The 21,859-nt window shown below is 42.0% G+C and overlaps 2 protein-coding genes across 2 annotated transcripts in view; one reads left to right on the top strand and one right to left on the bottom strand.

The window, feature by feature from the left end:
• The first annotated feature begins 1,869 nt into the window (after window positions 1-1,869).
• itpka (inositol-trisphosphate 3-kinase A) lies at window positions 1,870-13,497 on the top strand. Its single transcript, XM_080871608.1, has 7 exons — window positions 1,870-2,641; window positions 7,078-7,177; window positions 8,508-8,721; window positions 10,001-10,205; window positions 11,073-11,174; window positions 11,585-11,656; window positions 12,172-13,497. The coding sequence occupies exons 1-7, from the start codon at window positions 2,231-2,233 to the stop codon at window positions 12,439-12,441; spliced, it is 1,374 nt and encodes a 457-aa protein (XP_080727734.1). The 5' UTR covers window positions 1,870-2,230; the 3' UTR covers window positions 12,442-13,497.
• The window catches only part of ltk (leukocyte receptor tyrosine kinase), a 75,220-nt gene continuing 66,000 nt past the window's right edge, over window positions 12,640-21,859 (bottom strand). Inside the window, exons 23-29 of the mRNA XM_080871607.1 lie at window positions 20,786-20,915; window positions 20,597-20,694; window positions 20,044-20,136; window positions 19,727-19,828; window positions 17,033-17,167; window positions 16,720-16,810; window positions 12,640-16,610 (exon numbers count right to left, since the gene is read on the bottom strand). Coding sequence (XP_080727733.1) covers window positions 15,573-16,610; window positions 16,720-16,810; window positions 17,033-17,167; window positions 19,727-19,828; window positions 20,044-20,136; window positions 20,597-20,694; window positions 20,786-20,915 — 1,687 coding nt within the window. The 3' untranslated portion in view covers window positions 12,640-15,572. The remainder of the gene's footprint in view (window positions 16,611-16,719; window positions 16,811-17,032; window positions 17,168-19,726; window positions 19,829-20,043; window positions 20,137-20,596; window positions 20,695-20,785; window positions 20,916-21,859) is intronic.

Below are 21,859 nucleotides of genomic sequence, written 5' to 3'. Positions count from 1 at the left end.
ACTGAAGCAGAACCACCAAGGCCCAGAGGCTGAAGATGTTGCACAACAGCAGAAGGCAGTGCAGACAAAATGCACAGTACAGTTTTCGCTAACATAATTCAGAATTTCTTACAGCAACATTTCGGTATGTAGGATTATTAAAGGTGGCCAGAGTTGAGCCGCCAAGTGGTCAAATCCTGACCAATGGATGGCTTTGGAAAATGAAAAAAGTGGAAATGAAAGGAAGGCCTCCTCACAAGTATAATTTGTGTCTCATTTTAAAATAACCCCAACATGCTCATTATTTATAAAATACAGTATCATTTGAGTTGTTTTTCTTTCCTTTTCAAATAAAACCAAATGTAGTCAGACAGTAATACTCAATAAAACAAAAACAGCAACCCTTACTCACAGGGGGACACCACAACCCCACATGTTTGAGTTTTACTCCAGATGTCCTTCCTGAAACAAGCCCAAAAGGACTGTTGTATCCAGCATTGAACTAGGGAGCTTTTGCACATCAGGCATGTGTGTATACCACTAAACTACAGAGCTACCAAAATCAAACAACCAACCAATCAAACCAATAGACAAACATTCTCACACTTGCATCCATAAGTTTTAATGACACTATTTGTGTTATAGTTGTGCCTTTGTACACCAGCACAGTAGGAGTGACTGAAGTGCAGGTCAGCCTTAATCCTTAAAACTTAAGTCATTTTATAAAAGTACTAAAATAACTGTTTAGGAATTGCATGCACACTGACACATTTCCAGAGTAACTGGATGAACTCACAGAATTTGAAACATAAAACAGTTTTTAATACTCAGCCTTTATTGCAGTCGCCTTCAGATCCTGCTTGTTTGTGGGTCTCTACCCTCAGTTTTGTCTTCAGTAACTGAAAAGCATGCTCTTTAAATCAGGTGACTAACATGGCCACTAAGAACATTTCTTTGCCTTGAGAAACACTTGGATTGCTTTTTCAGAATACTGTGGAGTTGCGTCCAGTCAATTTTAGAGCATTTGTCTGAATCTTAGCAGAAAGTACAGCCCTGTACACTCCACACTGGCTACGTCTTCCATGCCATAACATTCCCTGCGCTGTGTTTGACAAATAATCATGAGCGATTCCTTTCCTTTTCTCCTTTTAGAAATCTTATCACCTCATTTTGATTTTTCGCTTTAGTCTCATTTGAAGTTTTCATTTCTTTTTATTGCAAATGCTGCATCTGCGATGAAGGTGCTTTACTCTGGTGAAGAAAGCTTGCTGCTCTTCTAGAAGCCCATGCACTGCCCCATGCAGTCCTTCTGTCATCGTGATTATGAGATGATAGTGAGAAAGCCCCTCTTTGAACCAGTGCTGATACAGGGTTTCCTCTCATCGCAGTGTGACTTGTGAACAATGCTGGAGTTCATATTTATAATAGATGAACAGGAGCTGCAAGCAGACTCGCTTACACGAGTATCATCTCCGCGCTGCTTGAGCGAAGGAGTTAACACATTATATATTTGCTTACATTTGATTACTGAGCTAGAAATAGTCACGAATCAACATCTTATGCATTCTACTACTTTGTGTGTGTGTGTGTGTGTGTCCGTGCGCGCGCGCGTGTGTACATCCTTTGATAAGAAAACTTAGAAAAAAAATATTTCGAAGTTTTCACGCAGTTATGACAGATGCCCCCTTCTGTGGATGTGAGCGCGTGCGTTTCTGTTTCTTTAGATTTAGCATTTTTTCCGCTCAATGTGTCCGATTGATAAAGATCGATTTGAAGGTGTCCGCTGATGTTTCGGCTCAGGTTTGTCTAGAGAAGCAAGTCAGAAGGAAGTCTGCAAACCTTAAAAAAAACTTAACGTGTCAGCTGGTTTAACGTTTCAGTCAGGAAGCGAGAAAGACAATGCGGAAGATAATAAACGCCGTGCAGTTGTGTGTGGGTGCGCGCACAGTGGCGCGCGCGCGTGAGTAAACCGCGTAGAAGCGCGAGCCACCAAAGAGGGGTTCCCTTTACCTTACAGTCGGCGAAGGGTGCAGAGCAGCGAGCCTGGCTCGGGCTTCTTTTTCTTCTTTTTAAATGCGTTTACGCTTGGACAGCAGCGACGGAGAGCTGCAGAGCACCGAGTGGATACGCGCTCCTTTTGGTCTCCGTCGCGTTTGAACTTTTCTCAAAGTGAAATGACCAGATTTGAAGGTTAGAGTGACGCGTCTTTGCGCCTGTAGTCGTGCGCTCTCACGACGAATTCAGCTCGCCAATGCCCAAGGAGTGCAGGAGAAAGAGCTCCAAGGACTTCGGGTTCTCGGTGAGTGGAATAAATGAGGCGTCTCGTTTAGAGCGAAGAGTGGCTGCCAAGTCTTCGCAGATTTGCGATGAGCTCATTGAGACAGCCGCTCAGATCGCTCCGTCGTCCGGACCGCCGATTGTGATGGATGCGCCCCGGGTACCGCAGGTCACCATCACCCCGGAGGGGGGCGGCTGCTCCCGGGAGATGCAGCAGGAGGACTGGGATCGGGCGGTGGACGGTACGCTGCGCAGGAAACTGTCCAACTCCTCGATCTCCTCCACGGGATCCTCCGCCGTGGAGTCCGAGGATGATCTACTGAGTGACAACGAGAGCAAAAGCAAAGGCATCGTCACTTTAGAGCATCTGGTGGAGCCCGGAGAAGTGAGTAAACTGCAAAGAGATAGCGATCTAATGGTCGGTGCAAGGTCGCCACGACGGTTCATTTTCTCTTAAACAGTGAAAAATAACCGAATGCACAGCTAACAACAGTAAAGGTGGAGAAATACCACTCTGGGTTTTTTTTTTTTTATTTCTTTTCAAACTGCAATCCTGACTCCCATCTGTGTGCCTTTGCAAATGTGCTATTACACCGTGAAGAGCTGAGGGTTAAAAAAGAAGAAGAAGAGGGCAAAGCAATAAAATAAACAGCACTTAAACAGCAAGCTACTTCCTAACGAAAGACCCACGGGGACTGTTTTACTGCAGAGAACAGGCAATTACAGAGTGATAACAGCATCCTTTCATTTTATATTGTTTAGTTTAGTTTTCAAACGACATAAACACACAGTCTGATTTCTCCAGAAACACATCCCCCTGGGAAACCAGTCACGTCTACATTTCAAGCTATCTTGCATCTCTTGTTTTGGTCATGGAAGTGTGTTCTGGGAAATTTCAGTTATGAGTTATACTGGTCTGACAGGTGTCTCTTGCTCTCTATACAAATACATATGTATGAAGATGCTTTGAGGTCTTTCAATAGCATTGGCAGAAAGCACAGGAGCATTGTGAAACTCTGGGTGACTCTCACCCATTTAAGTGATGTTATCACTCCTTATTTTTAATTGGTCATTAGAGCCTTTCCCATTCTATTAATGACCAGGCTGTAAGTAAAGAAACTGACATGAAAATGCTGCTAAAAGCTGGTTAGCCTTTGTTGCATGGAATGTGTTGGATGACTGATGTCAGAGTTATGTATCATCTTATTTACTGGTTTTTATCTTCAAGGCCACATGAAACTCCTTGAGAGAAAAATACAACCTTTTTTTCAATGGGATGTTTTGCACAAAAGATTGTGCACAGCTCAAGTAATGCAAATTATTAATGTCAAAAACGGACCTGTTGAACGTCAAGCTTGATATATTTTGATACTTTAAGTCTCGGCCTTTTCCCTCCTTAAGCACACAGGCTTGTGTTGAAGGACTGGCCTTTCACCCTCACTGTGGGTGGAAATTTGTTTGTATTTCACATTCTTGTGGCTGGCAAGTGTCAGGGGACATGCTTGCGTGGGCATTAAAACTGAGCTGTCTATCAAATCACATGATCTCTCTGATTATTGTACAATTACATCCGAACAGAATGTTTTTGCAGTTCTGGAGCTCGATAGCTGTCGCTTCACATGAGCTGCTGGGAAGTTGAGTGCGATCACAGTGAGTCACATCTGTGTTTCTTCACTCTGAAAGCATAATCTGCTTTTTGTCTTCATTGTCACCACTCTTAGATTCAGACTTTCTCTTGGCTAGCGTGCGCCTGAAAAGCTGACCGTTTCTCTTTGCTTTTCCATACAAGGTCCGGATCTGTCACTTTCTTTTAAACAGACTGAACACACATGGCCCGTGTGACCCAGAGGACGATCTCGCTGAACGTCACGGTGTCCAGTCTGTTAGATTCCTTCCTAAATAAAAGGTCGTTTTCGTAACTTAAAATGGAAAGAAAATGTCACTTGTGTCAACGCTGATAAAAGCTACTGTTATGCTCCTCTCCCATCAACCCACACTCCAGCCCACACAAGGACGCCCACACACAGAGTAGCATAGGCTAACTTGTCATTGTGTAATAAAGTTTTTGTGGTCAGTACCCAATTTTAGATTTGGCCTTTGACATTTAACAAAGAAGCGCCTCAGGAAGTCAAATACACTCACGTATCAGTAGCTTTTACTTGTTTACATTTCAGGGCAGACGAGATGTTTTTAGTCGACTAAACAGCAGGTGGACGCGTTCATTTGCCAATCTCGCAGTGCTTTGCATTCAATTACCACGTCAAGGTGGCTTCACGTGGAAGGCATGAGTTATCGTGGCTGGTTTAGCAGAACCTGACTGAGTCACATGAAGTCTGATTTCAGCTATGTGTGTGTGTGAGTAAGAGCTTTTCTTTTTGGAGTGTTGTTTTTGACTCCTTTGTTCAGATCAGCCTGTTGAGTCAGTGTCTCACTCACACAGTACGGTGTTACAAAGAAAGGTGCGCCTGACGGAGCAGAAAAACATTGTTGAAGGGTGACCTTTAAGCAAACATTACACTAGTCCTGGAGCTGGATTCCTTTTAATTTGAAAGAGCAAACACGCATTATTCCACAGCTGGTGAATAATTATGAGACATTATTTGATAACTACCTAACTTTAAAGCACTTTGCTGCAAAAAGCAACTAAAATGCAAGACACTGTTAAGGATTCAGCCACTGTTTAAAAAAAAATCTTTTTGGTATCCTGCTCTTATTAGATCTCTATGCAATTACTCAGATGATGGAGAAAGAGAAAAGCTTTCTTCTGCACAGTTTTTCAAGTTTTTCTCATCTTCACTTTTGGGTTGCATTTTTGTTTTAAGATCTAAACTATACTTTTTATCATTAAAAAAAAATTCCATGCTTTTTAAAATTTAACATATGTTCTTTTAAGCTCTGATATGGTTTTATGACCTGTGAATATCTCTGTATTGAACCGAGTTAGTCATCTAATTTAACATGAGTCTCTGTGTCTGTGGAGGCTGATCTCCTTTAGACAAAATCAGAGTAACATAATCAGTCATGGAAACATGCATCGTTGCCAACAACCTCATAATGTCATGCATAATAATAGGTATAGGTCACAGATGTCAGCTTACCACAGAATAACTCTTCATTAGACTTTGCTAATATTAGATAAGCAGAGCTCAGAATGCTGGCACTTTACTTGCAAACGCATTTTTTCACTGTTGCGCCATTGGTGCTTTTTTCTTCCTAAGTAAAACTCTTAAGTGCTTTTCTTTTTTCCATCACCTTTGCCGAGGCATGTTTTGAGCTGCTATTCTTTCTCTAGCAAAAACGCACTGTAAGCAGGTTCCAACATGCGAGTGAAACCAGTATAATATCCAGTGTTATCAGTCCAAACTCTTCCGTCATCAAGGTCAGTGCAGCGCAGGGTGAACGATGTGAAGTTTCAATGTCAGACTGTGTTTAAAATCTAAATAATGGCCTAAGAGCTGCAGGGTCGTTATGTTTACGATAAAGCGCAGAATTCAGATCTAAGCCTCTGGTTCCTCTTGCTTGTGGATGACAGCAAATTATTCCTAAATACTAAGATTCCACTGAATTTCAGCCAGTAGCCACTCGAGCTTTTCTCGCGTTTTTTTCCTCACTAATGTGCTGAAAATGTGTGCACTTAAAGTACTCACATTAACTGATAAATCAAGAAAAGCATCTGAAATTAAATCTGCTTGCTTGTGGAAGTCTTCACAGTGCAGTCTTATCAGCAAACAAGTAAGAGTAAAATCAAGTGAAGCATATCACCTGACATTTAAGAGAGCCCCGGCTGGCCCCTGAAGACTTCTGCTATTAGCGAGGATGGTAAACTGTGAGATACTCAAGCATGAGCTGAGGGTTTCACTGAGAGAAGAGCCCCTGTTTCGTTTCCTCTTTCGATCAGAGCACACAGAATGTAATGACCTCCCAAGGCTAAAACCTAAACTCCAAGGACATACACTGGTCTTTCTATCCCAAAAGTGGGAATGCACTTATTTTGCTTTAGTTGCACTTCTAATTAGTTTTGAGATGATCTGAAGAAGCACAAAAATCTTAGTGTTTTATTTAAGATGTGGTAAGTTTTCTTGGAGGAAAGATAAACAGGCAGTTCCACGTAAGTGTGAAGCATTTTTGTGTTTCTGTAAAAATGCAAGCTGTTAATGTGTTTGTTCTGAGCGTGGTGTGAGACAGAGAAAGAGAAAGAAGAAGAAGTTGGGGATGATGGTAAAAGCAATCCATAAAAAACAAAACAGATTCACCAAGAAAACATGGAATACTCCTGAGTCATGTCATTTTATTTTTATCTCCTAAATTTTTATTAGCTAAGATGACAAATCCTACTTAAAGGTGCATTCCAGATTTTTCCACTGCAACCAGGAAATGAATTAAGCTGCAAACAGGCTCCTGGTTTTTCAGCAGGAGGTTTTGGAGACTTAGATTCTCTCACTGTGAATCAAAGTTGTCAGCAAATCACCACGCCGCGTTGGAGATGCTGAATAGAGATGCTGAATGAGATAAGAGTTTCCACTGAAATGGCATTTAACTGACCTAGATAGGGGGTTTCATGCAGAGGAAAACCAAAAACCTGGCATCAGCCTCACTGGGCAGAGTTTCCGTGTGATCAGATAACTACTCAGTGAACAAAGTGGAGTGGACGAAGGCCCGTTAACGCCACTCCTTCCTGCTATCAGACCAATAAAGAGCCCACAGTTAGACCCAAGTGCTTAAAATAATTCTTAACTTTAGCAGGTTTTGAAATGTTGTATTTCTTTTAACTCTACATGAATTAATTTCCTTTCTCTTTGTTCTCTTGCATGACTTCACCAGAGCAAACCACCGTGGTGGAAGCTAAAGACGTTCGTCCACTGGCCGTTCAGTGTGTCCCAGAGGAAAAGAATAAACTGGGTCCAGTTAGCCGGGCATAAAGGTGTGATCTATTCACATAAACCACACTTGACTCGGACAAATTACATAATATTTGTCCACCAGTTTAGTGGAAGTAAATACTGAAGTTGTTTCCCCATATTTATTGCTGCCCTGAACTTTGCTATACATTAATCATGTCAGACCAGACATTAGTCATTGAACTGCCACCTCTGTATTACAGAGGTTTGTGATGCCCAGTAGAGAAGAACACGTAGCAAGGGAGTCATGTCTTATGGTGCCTACTCATCCTCTCCAGGTGCTGCCCCCCGACTAAACCAAAGCATTTCCTGAAAATCTGCTGTTGTATGAAAGTACCAAATTCTCCCAACATCGCCTGGTAAAAGCTGACAGTAACTAAAAAACAATTTGGCAAGAAAAATCCATTACAATTGCACCCCAGCTATAGACTGTATATAAAAGATGGACATAGCTAGGACTAGTTTTTGAAAGCTCTTTCTGAAGCTTCAGGTTGCTTTTTTGGAACCTGATGTGAACATATTCAGACAAGAGGCTGGTAGGCTGCGTTACACGCTAACTCTAGCAGTCCTGGTTAGCGACTGTGTGGGTGACACAATGCCTGCTAATTAGTACTAAGTAACTATCATACTATTAAAACAGTAGATTGTTATGCAACAAATATACATTTTGGACAGTCCATTCCTAATGTTGTTTGTCAGATAATCGTATTAAAGTGCTCCAGAAAACAAATACAGTCAAAGCACAAAGTTCTATGGCTAAATTAGGTAGATGAAAGGAGTTGAACCTAGTAAAAGAAGCCACCTGCCATTCAAAGATGTCACACACTGAACTTTCTATAGGATTTCAGTCTGTGTGTAGTAAGGATCAAAGTTAGTGGCATGGCATATTTGACTGATAGCCGCTGTTATCCTATTATTCGTTTAAAATAGCCTATATCAAGGCTTTTATTGCGTCTTAATACAATTTCAGCCCTGTTTTGTTGTCAAGAAGAGGCAAAGAAATGGGAAGGACTAAAGCCATTTTTAAGCATGACTGAATTTGGTATTTGTTACATGAGGGTCAGAGGGCGGTTCTTTTGGAACCTGCCTCAAGTGACCGATCAAAGAACTGCAGCAACTTTAGGTACCTCCTTGTTTTTCATCCACAGAAGTCTTTGCTTGGTTACGAGTCATTTAATATAATTTAAAAGAAAATGTAACATTACATTAGAGTACCTACTTGTCACAGACAATGAATTTACATTGAAGGACACTTTAATTTCCCAGTATCTCCCAAGTCCCCACATGCAGGTATATTTACCTCACACTGGCAAAATCAGGCCGTTGTTCATTCCTGTCTTCATCTAATCTCAGGCAACTTCAAAGCAGCAGATGAGGGCACCATTCTGAAAAAGTTCTCAGAGAACGAGATGCAGTGTTTCGAGAAGCTGAGGAATGACGCATTGCTCCCGTTTGTGCCTGGATACCACGGTGTTGTGGAAAAAGACGGAGAGTCTTTCCTTCATATGACTGATTTACTGGCAAACTTTGACCTTCCTAATGTTATGGACTGCAAAATGGGAGTAAGGTATGAAAGTTATGTCTTCACTGTCTTATTTACATGTAATTAATTTTTATGCACTGTTTTTATTTTTTCTGCACATGTATTTTTTGATAATAGAGCCATACATTCACGTAATACATGTAACTGCAGTAATATGTATATATATGTATGTATATATATATATATTATCACTACCACACTATTCGGCTAGTTGTTAGTTGCTAGTGTTTTTTTTAATGAATTAATAGGAAAGTGCAGGCGAGTGATGGTACATACAGCTTAAAGTGGTTTTGCTCTACAAGGGAACACCTGTTCTAACTGCAGGCTATATGCTTGGCTTCCTGCCACAGCGGGTGGGGTGTCTCAGTGTATCATGTGCACAAATAGGCAAACACACACATGCGCACGCACACGCGCATACAAACACACAATGGCATACATATATGCTTGAATGCACACATGAGCGTATACATGCATATGTTAGTGCATGCAGAGGCATGCAGGTACTGACACTCACCCCTCTGAGGGTTTTGTTTCCGGTTCAGCAAAAAAAATACGCAGACGCACATACGCACACGGACTTAGAGACACTGACTCACAAAAACACACACGCAGAAGAGTTACACACACTACACTTACAGAAACACCCAGCATAGCGTTTCATTGCCTGTTTGGTGTTTGCGTGTCTTTATTTCTAAACTATTCGTATGCATACACAGAGTTTCACACACTCAGGGTGTCCCTGGAGACTCCCCTTTGTCAAAAACACTCTCAACCACACAGTTGCAAAACCGCTAAGTTGCACAAACACACACTCACGCTTTCACTCAGCTAAATGCTGCACACTGGAGTCTCCTCTTAGCTTCCCTCTTCAGCACAGAGGAAGTGTGGCTCGCAAACTGAAAATGAAATTAGCATCTGTTTGCACATAACTTTATGCCAACTGTGAGTGTGCTGCTGGAATGTTCATAAACAGAAATAAAGGCTTTTAGAGTTGCAGGTTTTCTTTCCCCCCCTCTTCTGTGCACTGATAAGCTCTTCTAACATTTGCTAGAAGGGTGTAGATCTCTTTGGCTTTTAGCACAACTTAAGAAAAATTGCTCTGTAAAGTTGAGCATGAAAAAGGAGTAGGCAAGTATTGACTAATCTTACTTATCTTTCATCTTAATTACTCAAGATAAGTGATTAAAGCCAGACAAACCCTGAAAGTCCACTGACATTTCTGTGCCTTTAAACTTCTCACTTCAAATGCCAATAGCCTAAATTCAGCACCTGAAAATCCTTTGCTCCATTCTTGTTGAAGGACCTACCTGGAGGAGGAGCTTGTGAGAGCGAGGGAACGGCCCAAGCCGAGAGAAGACCTCTATAACAAAATGGTGGAGGTAGACAGCGAGGGGCCAACTCCTCACGAGCATTCCCAGCGGGGGGTAACCAAGCCTCGTTACATGCAGTGGAGGGAGTCCATGAGCTCCACTAACACCCTGGGCTTCAGGATAGAGGGAATCAAGGTAAAAGGAATGATGTGGGATATTTTTAGTGTAAAGGAAGGAAAAAATAAACTTACACAAAGGATCAGAATCCATGTGTATATAAGTCATATCAGGCACTGTAAGGTAAAGCATATAATATTTAATATTTGAATTTCCTTACACCAGTATTTGGACAACAACTGGGGAAATAACTGCCTGTAACATGAAGGCTTTCTCACTGACAATGAACTCAGACTGAACTTCTCTGCTCTTTGGATCTTTTTTAGCTTATTCAAGGTCGCTCTTTTAGTTGCCTTCAATGTTACTCTTTTTTTCATTCTCACTACTCTGATCAGTCACTATTGGCTACACCAAGCATCCCCTTTTTGTTAAAGATCTTTGATAAGCTTACTGCAGCTACGCAACATCAAACAACAGCAAAACAGAGACAGCAATAGGCACCGAATGTAGTTAGGCACTTAGCAGTGGTGCTGATGGAGACTGAAAGAAAGTGAAAGTGAATGATAGCGTGGCTTCATATATATTGAGTCTGCAGCCAAAAATTGTTTATTAATTGCAGTTTTAAATCTGAGTTTAACATCTGAGTCATGTGGCCTCCTAGTTACTCTTCCTGTGCTACACAACCTTAAATTCCAGCTGACACACCAGATAATTATCTTGAATTGAACTTATTTTATTGTGTAATGTTCATGTGAGGCATGGTGCCACACTGTGATTAGAATTGTGGCCTCACAGCAAGAACGTCTTGGGTTCGAATCCACCATTCCTGTGTGGAGTTTGCATGTTCTCCCCGTCCAAAGACATGCAGTTAGTGGGATTAGGCTACTCGGTGCATCTAAATTGCCCATAGGTGTGAACGGTTGGCTCTCTCTCTTTTTTCTTTAGAAAAGTGACGGCACATGTCGAACTGACTTCAAGAAAACAAGATCGAAGCGGGATGTCATCCAAGTCTTCAAGGACTTTGTCGGTGGAAACGTCAACATCGTGGTACGTGGCAGTCAGTTATCCTCTTCACGCACATTTTTATTCATCCGTGTAAGGACTCGGGAGTAGACACACAGTGCAGCGGTGCAGGCGTTAACCTGAAACGGCTCATCAGCTACGAATGCAGCAGCCGAATAGGCTCCCACATCCGCGTTCAGTGTTTGAACAGATAGAAATTGTTTGTAGGCTCTGCCTTTACATTTGAAAAAAGCTCTAAAGGCAAACAAAAACAGCCTCGAAGCGATCTACGAGAGTAAACCACAGAGCAAATATTCGCACTGTGATGCTGTTTGAGTTTTCTATTAGGGAGGAGGTTCTCAAATATACACTCTGCCTACATCCTGTTGTGTTCCAGCTATCTAATACCAGCTATCTAATATATGAAATATTTTAATTTTGTTTTTCAACCACAGAAGTCATATTTGAGCAAACTGACAGAGATCCAACAAGCCCTGAAGACATCAGATTTCTTTAAGCGACACGAGGTGAGAGCTCCTCTGCGTACAGTAAAGATGTGTGGCAAATTAAAGGGAAGCAAACAAAGCAGCCAAATAATATTTTTGCACCTGGCACTTCCTCCAAAGCTCCACTCAGGGGAACAAAGAGTTTTTCTTTTTTTTCTTAGAAAATATTATCTTACTTATTTCTTTTTTTTAATGATAGGCTTGAGATCGCCATCAAACACACACCGGGTACTGAGTGTTACATAATAATATTACTTGCATAAAAAATATTTCAACATGAAACGGGACTGTTAAAGTTTACATAGATACGCGGCCGTGTATCCGTACTGCTTACACTGAACCGTGGCTGAATTATCACATTATTTCTGGCCAGTTGTACGTCATGTAACAGCTAACGATGTGTTGGATTAAAAAGAAAAAGTACTGCTGCAGGGTTTTTTTTAATATGTCGCCCATCTGTATTGATGCAAGAGTGGTTATTAAAAGCAGAAGATGAAGAATCAAAAGCTAATACTAACAGCTTTTTGTTTTATCAGGTCATTGGCAGCTCCCTCCTCTTTATCCATGACCATACGGGCAACGCGCAAGTCTGGATTATTGACTTTGGCAAGACCACGGCATTACCAGAGGGCCAGACATTAAGTCATGACATTCCCTGGCAGGAGGGAAACCGGGAGGATGGTTACCTGTGGGGTTTGGAAAACCTCATCCACACACTGGAGTCTGTGAGCAGTGCCGCCGGCGCAGAAACCGGTAGCTCGGTTACCAAAGAAAACAGCCAAAATACAGAAACACACAGCCAGTGACCTTTGATTCAACGGGTTTAAGGAACAGCAACTATATTGATGGACACTGCGGGATGGTTTCAGATATGATTGATTGGTCGGGGTTACTTTTTTTAAAGCACAGAATACTAAAAATGAAAACAAGAACATGACGGGCATCAAACGTAGATCCGAGGCTCAGGTTTTCACCGTTTTAAATGTAATGTGACCACATTTAGCATCGACACCGACAAAAAAAAACGACGCTGTGCGACGGATGCTGAACAGAGGGAAGCAGGAAGTTTTGTCACTATAAAGAAAATGATTGAGAAAATGCACCGACACTAATTCAGCCTCCTACATGATGAACAGAAGTAGAAGTGCAGGCATTGTGCATTTCACTTTCAGGATGTTACAAGTGAAAATGTGCCTGTTCATTGTCTCAAGAAGAGAGCGAACGAGCACAAGTTACAGACTCATTCTCACGTTACACCACTTACTGTAACCATCAGCCTTCAGTGTATTATTAAAGGTTGGGGCGTATGTTCAGTATGTAACTGTTTGGCTCACAGACCTCACAGTTATAACTACAAAATATAGCACATTCCCAGTATAGCACAGTCTACTGCGTAATGACTGGAGTGTATTATGTGTGTTAGTCTCTGGTGAACTGTCTTTCATTGTATAGCAGATTATTTCTCTTTAATCAAGTTCATTCCTGTGATCAAACTTGTAATCGTTTTTATTTCCGGTGATGGACGTCATCAAATGTAAATGAAATTAAAATGGGAACAACGTTTTTCTTCTATCTTTAGTGGTGGAACACTATTTCACACTATATGTGTTACGCGTGTTAGTCTGGACAGAGTTGACGGCCTTTTGCAGGGATATAAATGTGTGTGACTGATCATACTCACACAAGTGAGGTTGATATATGTTGATTTATTTGGGGCACAGTTAGGTGAGATGAAAGTAAAGACGGTATATTGCATAGAATGTCTTTGCACTTTTGTTTGAGGCATCCTCAGCTACAAAAATACAGGAATAAAAACTGAAATGAGTGTGAAATAAAATCTACCGGGACATAAGAAATATAAACTATGAGTAAGATGAGGGTCTTTTTTTTTTCTTCTTTAAGAAAATGAGAAAAAAAACAATCCACAGTAATCAGTATTGCTATATGGCACAAACGTTTTTTTTCTTAAAGAGATAAACAGCAGATAAAGACACAAATATCAGCAGGTCTTATCTTATAACACACAGTAAGCCTACAGAACTCTTACATAAATGTAACAACATATCAAAAAATATAATATTGCCATGTTCAGGCTCAAAATAATGTCACACACCAAGTACAACTATAAACTTGATTAAATAAGAATAACCTGAAAGCATAAATACAGCAACTTGTTTGGTATTTCAGAGTTGAATACCTCCCCCTGTTGAGTAAACGTAAGTACTACCAGCACTACATCTATAGAGGCAGTGTAGCAGTACGTATCGAATGGCAGTGATCGATTACAGATTCATCATTAACATGAATGAATGCAAATGCAAAAACAAAACATCAACAACAAACAGCTACAAATGTAATGTTAGTCCAGTGTAAGCAAGTAGGAGCAAGTACAAAAATAGCTTTCCTGTTTTCTTAGCTGCAAGGTCGTCATCAAACTCGGACTCTTCAAACATCTCTAAAGCCAAGTAAATATTGGGACAAGGGGAACGAGACCTCATCCACAAAAATAAAACCCTCAAAGAAAGCAAATGTGTCTAATTTGGTGGGCCGGCTTCTTCAGAAGCTAACATCCATTATTTCAATCTGGAGCGGTGGTTCTCAGACTGTTTCTGGTACACTCAAGCTCACGACCCCCATCCCACAATTTTTAGCGCACTGTGAAAAAGATGCAATTCAACACGAAAGCATTAGCATACATAAAGTTATATTTACACCTCATTAGATTTAGATACACCTTACTAATGCAGGGGTAGACCCCATGTACCCTCAGAACTACCTCAGTTCTTCATAGTATAGATTCAACAAGGTGCTGGAAACATTCCTCAGAGATTTTGGTCCATACTGTCATGACTGCATCACAAAGTTCCAACATCCAGGATGTGAATCCCTTTTTCCACCACATCCCAAAAGTTGCTCTATTGGATCAGAAGATGGGTACAGCGTGGTCATAAATCACCTTCCTTCCCCATTCTGATGCTTGCTTCAGCGGGTCGCCTTGACCATGCCTAAATGCCTAAATCAAGTTGCTGCCACCTGATTGGCTGATGAGATGTTTGCAATAGCAAGCAGCTCAACGCTTTGTTGAGTGTACCCTGATTCCTAACACCACTCCTGCAGTGGCTCTTTGCTCCACTGGGTGGGGCCCCTCCCCAGTTTGAGAACCACTGATCCAGAGTCAAAAAGAGTTTAAACCCCCCAAACTTTAAATTTATAGACCAGTATCCAGTTAGCTGAGAACAAGGCTGGAAACAGGCTCGTGCTTCACCTACCAAGTCAGAAAATACACGTTATTGCCAGAGGAAGTGTTTTCACATTGTATGGGATGAAACCAATTATATTAGAGTACCAACAAGTAGTATAAGGTCCTAAAGTGTATATAGAGCTGTAATTCTGCCCATCAGCATCAAAAGAGTGGAATTACTTTTCAAAAAATTTATACCTATGAAATTAAAACGTCTTGGAGATTCTCCTCCCAATGACTCAATATTCTTTTAGTCTTTTATGGTCATACACTAAATACTACAAATTCACATATACTGCCAGCAAAGCTTTCATGAATAAAATACAGCAAAAAGAAAAAATAACAGGTATAAAAGGAGTCCATCAACAGCAGTACGTTTTGGCAGCCCTCACCCACAGTGTGGACACTGAGGAAGTGCAGGGCCGCCAGTCTCCCAGTGTTTCAGCATCAGTGTTCAGCTACTATGGTATCAGAAGCCTTTGACAGGGTTCCAGTGTTGGCTCTCTGTATTACAGAGTGTTTGTGTGGACGGGAATGTTCAGTTGTGTTTTCCAGCATTCTACGAGCTGTAAAAATCAGACACTGTGGCACTTGACAATGAAGGAGCCTTCATGGTCATGCTTTTTATTCTAAAAATTCCAGAGCTAAAGTCTCAGTTTCTGAGAAACGGATTCAGGTGACATTTGAATCCTTTTCTTAGATAGGAGTAACACTGAGGTCTTCAGACAGAGAAAAGCCAGAGTCTCTGTCACGTGTGGGTTTCTCAGCTTTGGTGTGTCTCCTCACATCCTCATGCCCGTAGCTGGCATGGCGCTTCAGCAGCAGCAGCTTGGGCATGCAGGATGAGGGGGTATGGAGGCCTAATGCTAGTCCCAGGCTACTCCCTGATGAGACACTGGTAGCAGAGCTGGTGTTTTTCACATCTTCTGGGGCTTTGGGCACAACCAACGGCAGGCTTTCTGCCTCATAGCTTTGCTCGTCGTAGGCATAGTTGACGTTGCCACATGGGAAACTCTGGAGCTTAGCAAGGTCCATAGATTTTGTGCCACCGCCTGCTGGTGTCTTATGGGAGGACGTGCTAGAGGCAGCCTGAGCCTGGCAAGAAGAAGATGAAGTCGAGGAAGTGCAGAGGCTTTTAGGGCTGAAGTAGGTGCTGCTGGTGCCGTCACTGCCAGCCTCGTGGTTTTCTGAAGCTGGGCTGTGGGTCTGCGTTTTGGAGGTGGAGCTCGAGAGTGGCATGGACTGGGTGTGAGTGAGTGCCTTCTTCCCCCTTAAGTTATCCAAGACCCAGGATCCATATGTGGGGTTCCAGAGGTTCTTAGTCTTGTTCTTCAGCCTCTGGTTCTCTGAGGAAGAGCTGTTTCTGGAGTAGGGTCGGTGATGAGGAGGCTCAGGGTGGAGCCAGTTGGAGACCGCTGACAAACCAGGGGCAGGAACGGGCTCAGCCCAGCATGGCTCCAAAACCTCGCGACATGATGTGACTTCATGGTGGACAGGTTGGGTCCTCTGCAGGAGCAGACGGGGCTTTGTAGGCTGCAAGGGAAGAGGGGTGGGACCCAGGCCCATGGCTGAGAAACCCAGCTGGGAGGGACAATCCTGGGAGGGAGGGTGTGAGACTAGAAGTGGAGTGAGGCAGGTAGATGTCGGGTCAGTAGGACGGATTACAGTGCCTCCGTCATCATCCGTGTTGGGGCCATATTCCACAGGTAGAGGCGTGTTGATCACATCTGGATCCTGAGAGAGAAAAAGAAGAGTGAGGATTAAATGATAATCAGAGAAAAAACATTTAAAAGACACAAAAAAGCAACCTTAGCAGTCTTAAATATCTAGAGAAGATGCATGCCTGAGTACAGTAGTTGATTCTCTCCAGGATAGTCGAGAAGTTGGGCCGATGCTCAGGACAGTGCTGCCAACACTGGGTCATGATCCGATAGCTAAACAGTAATCGACAGAAGCAGAGAAACAACCAGCAAATGAACAACTGTTGAAATTCTGAATTTCTCCTTAATTCCCGTTTATCACTCACTGAGTAGACAAAAGAAGCAGGTTTAATCAACATCACATCAAAGGTGGAAGATGAAGCAAACATTATTATGTCTTTAAAAAAATACCAAGAAAAAAAGCCCACAGAAACCGCAACTTGAGTCAGTACTCACACAGGCCCTGGGCAGGCTTTGGGAGGATCCATCCTGCCTCCGCTGGTGACAAACTCCAGGACCTCCTGGTTGGTTTTACAAGGATATGGCATGTAACCCAGCGAGAGGATCTCCCAGAGCAGAACTCCAAATGACCTGAAGAGGGAGACATCGATCAATAACTGAGTGGATGAAGTTGTCTTTGAGTGCTAAATTTATTCTACTGTAATGTTCCTCAGACAAGGAACAACAAATGCAAACAACACGAACAAACACAAAACCAAAATTTTTTTCCTGAATAGAAGTTGACACCATTCAGGGTGATTCTTTTGTTTCTTTTGACAAAATAAATGCTTGTAATTGCCCTTTTCTTTCCCCTGCTGAATTAAGAGTGCAGCGAGTTTAAGTATTCGTGTAGAAATCTCCTTGTTTTTGTTTTTCTAGCTCTCTGTTTTCTCAGTTGTGTGCTTGTCATGACCCCCTGTGACCCAGATCTCAATCACTCTGCTTCCTGCTCCCGACTCTAACTGATAAGAGTCCCCAAGAGACCCTGAAAATGTTGTGTAACATCTTTTACACCTTGATAACCATGTCCAACACTGTTCAACACCTGGCAATGACCATGGAGGTGTTACCCAACCAGAACAAATATATAAAAAAAACCCAGTGAATCTCCCAGTACAGCTACTCTAAAGTGTATCTACAGTGCGCCTCTGTCAGTGCGCCCCAGGGTGGCTGTGGCTACAATGTAGCTTGCCATCACCAGTGTGTGAATGTGTGTGTGAATGGGTGGATGACTGGTTGTGTAAAGCGCTTTGGGGTCCTTAGGGACTAGTAAAGCGCTATATAAATACAGGCCATTTACCATAGTAGGTGGTTTTACTAAGGTTTAGCTCTCCCATTTCCACAAACTTGACTTTCACTAGACAAAGGATCAAAGATTATTCATTGTTAGTGACATTAGGAGTGAGACTCCTGCTGTGGTTTACTTTGTTTTGGGCAGGGTATTATTTTCTTCTTCTAAATTAGTATTCTAGTGGAACAGTGTTAGTAACCACCTCTGGTTTTATTAATTTCTTTGGCTTTCTTGTAAAGCATCATTTTTGCATTTGAGCAAAAAACACTCTAACCTTACCAACAACATCCAGTTACAGGTTGCTACACCGAACAGTGCAGTATAGGGATGTCAAACTCATTTCACATTGTGGGCCACATACAGCTCAGTTTAAGTGGGCTGGCCCAGTAAAACTACAGGTTAAATGAATAAAATTGTTCTTGTAGTTCATTTTTCCAGACTGCTCTGTAATTCTAATCATAAAGTGTTGGTTCATTCACAGAAAAACAGACATTTCCATAGCAGACAGTGTGAAAACAGGGATTTTTCCTGTCACATAATCTGTTAGTTAATCACTTTGTTCTAATATGAATGCCAATGGGGGAGGAGGGGGAGGGGGGGGGGGTCTTGATTAATAGGAAAAGCTTTAAAATCTATGAAACACAACTAAAAGTTCAAAAATCAACGCACTGCTTCACATTTTCCAAAGCCGTCCAGTGGGCCAGATTGGGGTCTTTGCTGTGCCAATTCAGGCCCCCCGGCCTTATGTTTGACACCCCTGGGGCAGTAGATCACTGGCGTTGAGTTTTGCTAACCAATAATAATAATAATAATGGATTGCATTTATATAGCGCTTTTCGGGACCCCTCAAAGCGCTTTACAATTCCACTATTCATTCACTCTCACATTCATACATGACTGGAAAGCCGCAGCAGCTGCAACACTCGTGTGTTTTTTTTGTTTTTCCTTCATTTGTTCAGAGGAGATATCTTGCCGATGAATGATTCCCCGTCTAAACAGCTTTGAAGGGACGAACTGCGGTGCAGCTGTAGCTGCCTCTGTGCACGTTTCCATCAATATCCTCGGATTTTAATAGACTGCTGGTCAAATCGATTATGCTGCGGTCTCTCCTCTATAAGGGTCTAACTTTCTGATCTGCAAACAACCCTCTCTTTCACTCTACCAAATAGAGGTTTTGAAATGGTTTGCCCCAAACTAAATATTTGACTTGCACTGTCACAGGAGAAGCGGTTTGGACGCCGCTCCTCTACCATTACAGCCACTGCGCTTTCCTAACAACAATAGAGTGCTCTTTGTTTGGCTGGCTCAGTGTCTTGAATACAAATGCTGTCCTGGTTTTGAAAAGATGTTCACTTGATGTAACGCACCCTAGCTTTGTCTACTAGGAGTAGACATGTTTGGTTTGTGGAAACCTCCCTGCAGGGCATCGTACTGACCACATATAGGCTTTTAATAAAATCGAATTCAGTTTCGCTGGCGAATACTTTTCATGCCTAGTGAGAAATTTTTTTTTCTGTTGTTGTTTTGTTTTGTTTTTTTGCATTTTGACACCGCTGCAAAGTAAATTTCTTTCATTGCCAGCGTCTGTTTTCGATTACAATAAGTTCGCCATCTGGTATTAGTTGTTTTATTGTCCAGAAAAATTTTTAGACGTCTGAATAATCACTGTAGTGTTAGAACAGTTAGCATGACCACATGATATTTCCAAAGACCTACAAATGTGTGGCACTTCTAAATGATATATTTCCGAACATGGTGTCCCAGTGTCGAGACAAAAGCAAAGTGTATACAGTTCAAAATTAACAACAGCTGTCTTGTGATTTTCTTTGTCTACTGGTATTTAGTGGTAGACTTTATACCATGTGTCAGTTTTGCAGGTGAAGATCCCCTCCATGAAGGCCTCTGGTGGCATCCACTTAACTGGCAGCATGGCCCGGCCGCCCTTCCTGTAATAGCTGGCTCTGGAAAACAAAGAAAGAAAGGCAGGGTACATTTAGGCTGAGTTAAGAACAAATGGTAAATGCTAAAAGGCCACGAACTGAAATGTAAGTAAATTACGTGGCCCTGTGGAGGGAAATGAAAAATCTATTTAGCCACACTCCAATAACCACATCAATCCATCTTAAATTATGGGTGGATAGGGCGCCACTGCAGATTTAGAGTAGCGTATATGAACCTGTAAATATCTCGTGCCATGCCAAAGTCTCCAATCTTAGCCACTCTGTCCGACCCAGGGCAGGTAAGGAGGCAATTTCTGGCAGCGATGTCTCTGAAAAACACAAAATCCTTTACATGATTTATCTGTGCGATGACACGAAACAGAGAAGCTTGTTGTTACTTTGTCAAATTTGTTGCCGCAGAAAATGTTCAGAACTGTGGTTTGCAATGAAGAAACGAAGGCCTTTGAAAAACCTTCAAATGCATGATTGATCGTGCTTGCAAATGATTGTACACATTTTTCAAATTAAGAGAAGCAAATTGCTCAAAGACAAACTCAAACTGCAGTCAAAATGAAATAATAGTTGTTGATGTGTTTTTTGTCGCATTGCAAGAGGTTTCGTCTAAAGCAACATATGCAGCGTTACAGAATGTCTAATGAATCATTTTTATGCAGATTTCACCACAGCGTAGCTCTGCAGACACATTTCCTTTTTGCCGTGGCTGAAAAACCGCTTTGAGTTTGCACTTTTATGAGCTCTAAGCTGCGAAAACTGGGTGCGAATCCGAACCTGTGTATGAAGTGGTTCTCCTCCAGATAGCGACATCCACAGGCGATATCTCTGGCCATGCGCAGCAGATCCCGCATGGTGAGAGACGAGGTCTGGCCCTGGACATAGCACAGATCAGTTTAGTGTGCGACGTAAACACACAGAGCTTGCAGGCACAAACACACATGTAAAGGTGTAGTACAGACGCACCGCTCGTGGCCTGTTTCTTCTCAAAAAGCTCTTCATGTCTCCTCCGGTCATCAGCTCCAGCAGGATGAAGCGCGGCAGGATGTTCAGACTGACGCCAATGCAGCGCACGATGTTCTCATGGCTGAACTTGCTGCATGGACAGTTAACAACAGGGTGTTTTGTTTAGAAGGCTTAAGATGACTTTGACGTCCTTAAATATACATTGATGGTAACAAGAAAGTACAATTGTAAGGTTTTAAGATTTAATAAATAATAAAAACAATCTGGTCCTCATGAGGTCTAAAAAATAATTTAAATACAACCTCAAAAACCATCAGAACAACACATGTTAATGCAGTCGTTATGTATTTAACAAAAACTAAGCCAGAATGAAGAAGCAGAGTGTGAAAAATCAAGCGCACCCCATGATTCGACTCTCCAATTGTTGTGGAGGAATTCTTTCCTTTACACTCTGGATGTCAAACTTGTTTACATCATACAGCGAAGGTATGGATGCACGCATTTGTACGTGTGGTAAAATTGCTGCTTATTTGTGTGTGGATTAGAGCATGTGCTTGTGACTCTTGTGACACATCTGTAAATCTTAGTTTAGCTATATAAAGGAGTTCACGGTCAACTCCTTTGAATGACCGCAAGGTGCCGAGGTCCTGTGACCGCAAAACAAAACCTTTCCCAACCTTTCTTTAGTCTTAGTCTACAAAATGTAACTAAAGTGTAGCTCTTGGATTTTTTGCCGTTATTCTGAGCGCTGGAGGGTCTGAGCTTGGGTTGAATTTACTGGGATGTCTGTCACGGTCCGCTGTGACAGACCGTGTGGAGAGTGCGTGGAGGACTCAGGTGCAGACACGAGTGACACGGGAGTAAACTTTAAACAAAAGCGAGCCTTTTATTGTGGCTGGTAACGCAAGAGAAACAAACAAGAATAAGGGCAGCTCAAAAGCAATAACTAAACAGAAACCTAAACTGGGAATGAACTAAGGTAAGGCTATGAATACAACAGACCGGGCATGGAAACATGGAGGGTGGGAACACAGACGACGCGACACAGACTGTAAGAAACACAGAGACTAAATA

Source organism: Rhamphochromis sp. 'chilingali', assembly GCF_963969265.1.
Source record: "Rhamphochromis sp. 'chilingali' genome assembly, chromosome: 21".
Classification (NCBI taxonomy): Eukaryota; Metazoa; Chordata; class Actinopteri; order Cichliformes; family Cichlidae; genus Rhamphochromis; species Rhamphochromis sp. 'chilingali'.
This window is presented reverse-complemented; position numbering and strand designations above follow the sequence as displayed.

Excerpts from the sequence above, each read along its gene's own strand:
- itpka (XM_080871608.1), top strand. The coding sequence starts at position 2,231 with ATGCCCAAGGAGTGCAGGAGAAAGAGCTCCAAGGACTTCGGGTTCTCG. Across the intron at positions 2,642-7,077 it reads ATCTGGTGGAGCCCGGAGAA|AGCAAACCACCGTGGTGGAA; the intron begins GTGAGTAAACTG and ends TGACTTCACCAG. Across the intron at positions 11,657-12,171 it reads ATTTCTTTAAGCGACACGAG|GTCATTGGCAGCTCCCTCCT; the intron begins GTGAGAGCTCCT and ends TTGTTTTATCAG.